The 7,016-nt window shown below is 40.7% G+C and overlaps 1 protein-coding gene across 2 annotated transcripts; it reads left to right on the top strand.

Moving 5' to 3' along the window:
- Nucleotides 1-41: 41 nt before the first annotated feature.
- On the top strand, nucleotides 42-6,003 carry cptp (ceramide-1-phosphate transfer protein). 2 transcript variants are annotated; one of them, XM_061699598.1, is made up of 3 exons: nucleotides 42-106; nucleotides 674-852; nucleotides 4,565-6,003. In XM_061699598.1, the coding sequence occupies exons 2-3, from the start codon at nucleotides 719-721 to the stop codon at nucleotides 5,085-5,087; spliced, it is 657 nt and encodes a 218-aa protein (XP_061555582.1). In that variant the 5' UTR covers nucleotides 42-106; nucleotides 674-718; the 3' UTR covers nucleotides 5,088-6,003. The 2 variants fall into 2 exon arrangements, with proteins under 2 accessions (XP_061555582.1, XP_061555530.1); XM_061699546.1 differs by having other exon boundaries at nucleotides 72-106; nucleotides 679-852.
- The last annotated feature ends 1,013 nt before the right edge of the window (nucleotides 6,004-7,016 follow it).

Below are 7,016 nucleotides of genomic sequence, written 5' to 3'. Positions count from 1 at the left end.
TATTGTGTAGCTTTTATTTTGAAAACATTTAATATCAGGTATTATCGTGCGCGATTTTGCGCAGTGGAAGTACGACCCGGAAACAAGTTTCAAATTGTTTTGGCAGGTAATGTTTTACTTCACTGTGTAGTAATGTAAATTAATTAACCCATGTTCGCAATGTAATCATGTGTGTATATATAAAAGGTAACTCTTGATGCAGCGTCAGTAAGGTTTAATGCATTGGTGATCGGGAGGGTATTTTAATGGAATTTCGTGTACGTAGAATTATCCGGCCTGGCTGGTTACTGCCCACGGTTTTAACTTTTGAAAGACGCTGTCACTCTTATGTTTACTTTCATTAGTGCTGAGCGGTCATTCGGGCTCATCTATGTGCGCGGGTGTCGCCGAGAAAATGATTCCCAACCAGGGTGCCGAACAATTAAATATGATGGCAGACAGTGCAGTAAACCTGCATATTCACCTGTCGCCATTCTTACGATGTAATAAATCGAGGCTTTTGGGGGGTATATTAGCTTTGTACTCATTTTAACAGGCCCAGATTTCCCACCGAGTCAATTCGTGAAACAAATTGAGGCCAGATTTTTGTTTCAATATTTACACTGTGTGTGACATTTTTGTTTGGTGGTGTCCCGTGAGATTTTTCTATTGTAAACTGGGTTCCTTGGCTCAGTTAAGGTTGGGGAAACACTGGACAAGACAGCACATCCGACCCACCATGGCTGATTCTGTGACGTCAGATGATTCAAAGTTCTGCTTTGAGGAGGTTCTGAGCACATTCAAGGTGTGTTTGTCCGAAGACAAAGAGGTCATTCTGGAAAACTACGTGTCTGGCTGGCGTGGTCTTATTAAGTAAGTACAAACCCTCTTGTTCGAGTTACCGATTCAGCTTGTTCGTGCCCATTCCTTCCCACTTCACATATGGTCTGCATTTTTAAAGAGGTTTTTTTTCTTCTTTTACTGCATACATTTTTATAATGAATATCGGTTCTTGTCATTGGTCCAAAGTGTCAATTCGTTTTTCTTTTTTAACCCTTGAAATTCCAGTTTGCACAATGTGCAGGATGGGAAACACCTCTAAAATGAAATATTAATGGACAGTATTCTCAGTACCACTTTTTCCCCCTTGTATTGCTAATACTAAAGTCTATCTACAACCTGCAGAAAGGCCTTCCACTTCTGAAATATGCTTTTTGAATTATTATTCTCCATGTTCAGCTGAGGATGTCTCTTTTTCTTAAAATACATTTTACATCACTCATTTATACCCCTTGAAGTGGAGTAAAGCAGGGGTCCCCTCAACATTATTTTGTACTGTAGTACAAAAAAATGTTGGGACCAGTTTCATGCATGAAATGTTTCCGCTGGAGATGCAAGGGGTTCAATAACAAAATGTTTGTCAATTCAGAGAACATAATGTGAAACAATTAAAAAAACGAATTACAACGAATTAATCAATGGTGATTTGAATTGGCTTGAGAGTTCGTCTGGGGGGGAAAAAATGAATCTTGATTCATAATTTTTGCATTCTAATCAAAACAAATCAAATAATAACATACTTACATACTTTATTCTGACAAGAGCTGCAATGCTGCGCATTTACTTCCGTTGTTTACGACCACCGCAATTTTTACTTACTGCGCAGTTGTACAGTAGCAACTGTAACCAATTACATGGATCACGGAGTCTCCCCTGATATGATAATCCACGCGAAACTACGGGGTACGATGGCCGTGCTCGATGGAGCTGTGACCGCCACAAGATTAACACATCGTGGGAGATAATTGATGAGTGCTAGCAAAATCTGCGACCCCCCCCCCCGCCCCCCAAAAAAAAAAAACCTACAATCAGTGACCTAAAGATAGTTTTCAAATAATCAAATTAGTTTTTTCTTTTGTTGGCCAATGATATGTCTTTCTTTTGAATACTACAAGGAGTAAAGATTCAATTGAGATTCGCCAGTCATTCATCACTATCAATGTGAATAGTGAATGGGGCTTTAGTCTGAGCCCAAATGTCTACTCACCCAATTTCAGAGGAGCTGCTCAAACAGTTGTGAAATTCAATTTAAGGGCATGTGCTTTGATCTGGTTAATATAACGATAGTTTGCAAAATGCTGTTAGAGCTCGAATTTGCAGCTGTAAAATAAATTAATAAATAAATGAAAAAAAATCTATATTAAAACGGTCCCCATGACCTGACAGCAGAATGTTATTAAAATGATCTTTTGAAAAATCACCCCTCTCTGGCCCCATCTAATGCCTCTAATTAAATTTTTATTATTATTTTGCAACTGGGAACGACGGGACCAGAATAGCCAGTGCATGTTTATAGACAGGAGGTGTGACCGAACAGTCTGTCAATCATTGGCTCATGCGCACCTCAAGCTCAGGAGCCTCGTGGGTGGACAGCGCAGCCTTGCGCAAAAGGAGACTGTACTGTAGTTTCTTTGCCGGATTATTGAACTCGGGTTAGCAACAAATGTTAAAAAGAAGGAATTGAACGCTCTACTTCAAATGAAGGGTAAACATACATAATAGTAGTTTCCTGTACTTGGACAACTGCATATTGCTGGGCTTGGAAAACCATTGTTGCCGACGTATGTACGAATGAACGGTGACATCACCGTTCTCACCGAGTCGTTAGGTAAGTTGATCACCTCTCTTTGTTTTCAATTGATTGTACATTCCAAATTAATCCTCACCTCCATTGCAGTAAATAAGCAAATCTTCTGACAGGTAATGTTGTCGCAAGGCTCAAATGAAGCGGTCGTTGCAAATTAAAATGATCATTTTGCGCCTCAAAAAACACATCGAAAAGCAAAACCGCAAATCACAGTTTTACCGCGGAGACTGAAGGACGCAGGGGCGCATGTGACACAACGCTCTTAGGTCACTGATGCTTTGGAAGTAGAATGTGGAAGTTATTCAGTTGAAGGAGCGGGAAGATGCGACGTCAAGAAGAGTTGAGACGAGAGAGAGAAAAAAAGACAGAAACAAAAAATTGTGAAGGTGGGGAAGCATTTCATAGTGAAATGCAAGGCGAGCACCCGATCGTTATGACACTGACCTTTCCATTTCCGTGTCGTGGGACCCAAGAGAAGGTGAAATTGAGCGAGATTAACGTTAGTCTACATTACTAACATAATGATAGCCCTACGTAGTGTCTCTGTTAATTATGAGTACTGTCGAATGTGTGAATTACAAAGCTGAGAATTGCAGTGCGCAACCATAACATTACTTACATGTACAGGTGCTTTTGCTCAGTGTAGTTGCTGTGTGACATATGACCTGTATACTACCATCTGATGATCTGGAAGTGGTAAAACTATAATTTGTGTCTGGTGAGAAAATGATAAATAACAGCTGCACACAACCGAAAAACCAAGTAGGTAACAGCACACATCAACCAGGGGGAGCCAATAAGGTCTAAAGTACTGTATAGTCAAATATATATTACATTAAATACCAGCAGTGTTACTTGTGTTGGTAAGCCCCATAGAGTGCTGAATTCTAATTTATGCCCCAGCGGCATCGCGGTGACTTGTTACTCCAGAAATTCATTCATTTTGGAGTGTTACTATAACACTAAATGTAATTGGTTTGAAGTTTCATATACTGGGAGGCAGCCGGAGTGTGCCGAATACTATTGTCTTGTTGTCACCATCAGTAGAGTCACCCACCTGAATCGCATACCATTGTACCTCATTTATCCTCTCTTGTAACTGCGCCTCAACATCCTCTGCTACAGTATTTCATCAGTTGTTCATTTATTACCGTTTTCCTTGCAGCCTCTCCAAAAATTTAACTGCAAATGTCCTTGGTAGCAGGTAGAATCCATTCTTTATTAACAGTAAAGGGCTTCTTTGCTTTAGCAATGTGGTGCCCATCTAAGAATGATTCCTTCCATGCAGACACATTGTTTAGCTGTTAACTGTTTTTGTCCTACACATTAATTTTTACTTTCTTTCAAAGAATTACAAGGGTTTGTCTTTTATAGTAGGGTGTTTTGTCTCAGTTTGCCAAAGCAGTTTTGAGGGTTTTCTGACTTCATAGCTAGTCAGTCACCGCGAATTACGCATAGCAGGGGTGGATCTTGTTTGTCACCTGTTACGAGGAATTTGGGGTGGGTATCTTGGTATTTTCTTTTAAATGTAGATTTATTTTTGCAAACAATCTGTGGTCCATCTGCAGCCCCATCATTTGCTTGTTTCTTCCCGAAGAAAATTCTCCAGTGAATTTGTTTTTGTCCCCAAAAATTTTCAAGGATAAGCTTTGCGTCACTGACGTGTGAAATGGAGCGCCAGAGTCAAGCGCAGTTGAAGGCGAGGGTGAAAGCATCGTTTTTCAAAATAAAATCTCCACATGACAAAAAAAACAAATATTACCTTTAACCACAAATGTGCGGACCGATTGTTGGTGACCCCTGCAGTTAGCCATTAAACACCTTTCGGAAACTAAGAATATTACATGAAATTGCTCATTTGTTCAAATATTGATAAAGAATTGATTAATATATCTTCCAAGTTGAAGACAATGAAAACAATTTGTGTACCTTTTTCAGGTTTCTGAACAGCTTGGGATCCGTCTTTGGCTTTATTTCCAAGGATGCTATCAATAAGATCCAGATCCTGGTGAATTTGATCAAAGGCGATACGCACTCTCACTACATGACTGTGCAGTCCATGGTCCGATACGAGTTGGACAACAGACTGGTGGACATCGAAAAGCGAGGCAGCCATCCAGAGTCAGGCACGCGTACTCTCCTGAGGCTGCACCGTGCACTCAGGTGGCTGGAGCTCTTCCTGGAGCGGCTGAGGACCAGCACCGAGGACAGCAAGACGTCCGCCATGTGTGCCGAGGCCTACAACGAGTCCCTCGCGCACTACCACCCGTGGGTGGTGCGCAAGGCTGCGGGCTTAGCCTTCTGTGTGCTTCCTGGGCGCCCCGCCTTCTTTGAGGTGATGAACGTGGGACCCCCGGAGCAAGTGGCCACCGTTCTGGGGGAAGCGGTGCCTCTCATTTCGGAAGTGTACCAGATCACAGAGGACCTTTATGCTAAGAACAACCTGCTGGACTTGCCATAGAAGCATGTGAACATACTGTAATTATTGACTGCTACTATAGGGACTGTGCAATATCTGCATGGTGGAACTGGAGTTACTATCTGCTGCAATCATCTTTTATGTAAAAGTGATTACAGATTGTCACCTCCATCTTGGAAATAAATATCTTGTAGTGAAATTCTTAACAGTCATACAAGTTATCTGGGGGCTTCCACTTTAGAGGTTCTACTGTATGGAGGAAACTGACGTGAAGCCTTTGGGTTGTCCAAGCTAAAAAGTGATCACGTTCACCATAACTGTAAAATAGTTTCAATCATGTCAAGTGAAAATGTTATGTTCAACTGGGGATTTTTATATCAAATATGCTGGCATAGCTAAAATGCAGAAAATCCTCTAGCACAGGGGTGTTCAAACAAATTTTTGTCTTGGGCGGCATTGTAGTTATGATTTCCCTCAGAGGGTGGTTAGAACAGTGAAACCATATAAATGTTTAATCACCAAATCATATTATTACCATTACTGAACAAATTGAGGGATAACTAGTTTTGAAATCAGAAGACAAGGATAATAGTTTGTTCAAGTATTGTTTAAGTTACTGTAGAAGAAAGGTTTGGTAACAGGAAAATGCAATATCTCAACATTATTGTTTATTATTATGACAATTTGGAATTTGGGTACAGATTTTAGCAAAAATCAGAGGTTGACGAGCATGATTTGCTTTCGCGGGCCACATAAAATGATGTGGCGGGCCGCATCTGCCCCTCAGCCTTGGGTTTGACACCTATGCTCTAGCAGGTTTTCCAATAACATACCAAATGTGGTCAAATTAGGTCTTGTGTGGTCAATGATACAAAGCTAAAAAAAAAAGATGAATTCTTACCATGTTAGATTATTTAAATTACTGTGCTATTTTGAATCATTCCATCCAAATAAAGACATTCTGAATGCTTCGTCTCTTAAAATGTAAAGTCATTTCACACTTTATTAGACCAATGCCTTTTGCCTTCACAGTTTCATGCTTGGTGGAGGTCATTAATAATGATAATACACTTTAACAATGCACATAAGACAAAACACAGTAGTTGTTAATAATAGATATAATCAGAAAATTAAAAATGTAATATAATTAAGTTTTTGTTGTAAATTCCGGCTTGGTGCAGTATTTTATTCCTTTACATTCTATTTGATGTTTTTTATTCAATACAGTGGGGATGGGCGAATACCGCTACCACGTATCGGTATGAGGTTGATACCGGCTTTATTTAAATGTATTGGGTACTCGTGAAAACAGCTGATACCAGCCACTAATACCCATGGGTGCAAATGTTACTGGAGGATGGGGAGAGGGGGGGACATGTCCCTCTCAGATTCATAATGACCCCAATTTGTTCCTTCCACTTTTGCCACACAATGCAATAAAAATTTCCAGGTAAAACAGAGGACTAATGTTGCATTTATATTGGAGCGGGCAATGAGCCTGTGGGCGTCATGGTGACGACTGATTAGCATGTCTGCCTCACAGTTCTGAGGACCCGGGTTCAAATCCGGCCTCGCCTGTGTGGAGTTTGCATGGTCTCCCCGTCCCTGCGTGGGTTAATTGAAGCCTCTTTAAATTGCCCGTCGGTGTGAATGTGAGTGCAGATGGTTGTTTGTTTCTATGTGCCCTGCGATTGGCTGGGGACCAGTTCAGGGTGTACCAGAGTGGGCTGGCATAGGCTCCAACATGCCTGCGACCCTAGTGAGGATAAGTGGTACGGAAGATGAATGAGCCTTTGTAACCCAGTTATTTTATTGTTTAAATTATTTTATTTTTCATTCAATGTTACATTTTCTGCTATTGTTTTTTCCCCTTGTACCATGAATTCACCACAATGGCGCGCACATTCAATGAGAAACAGGTTTCTTTGACGTTCATTGGGAGACAATGGCAAAAAACTGATCACTGAAAAT

This window comes from Phycodurus eques, chromosome 1 (genome assembly GCF_024500275.1).
Source record: "Phycodurus eques isolate BA_2022a chromosome 1, UOR_Pequ_1.1, whole genome shotgun sequence".
In the NCBI taxonomy this organism is placed as follows: Eukaryota; Metazoa; Chordata; class Actinopteri; order Syngnathiformes; family Syngnathidae; genus Phycodurus; species Phycodurus eques.
The sequence above is the reverse complement of the archived record's forward strand: the minus strand, read 5'-3'. Positions and strand labels throughout refer to the sequence as shown.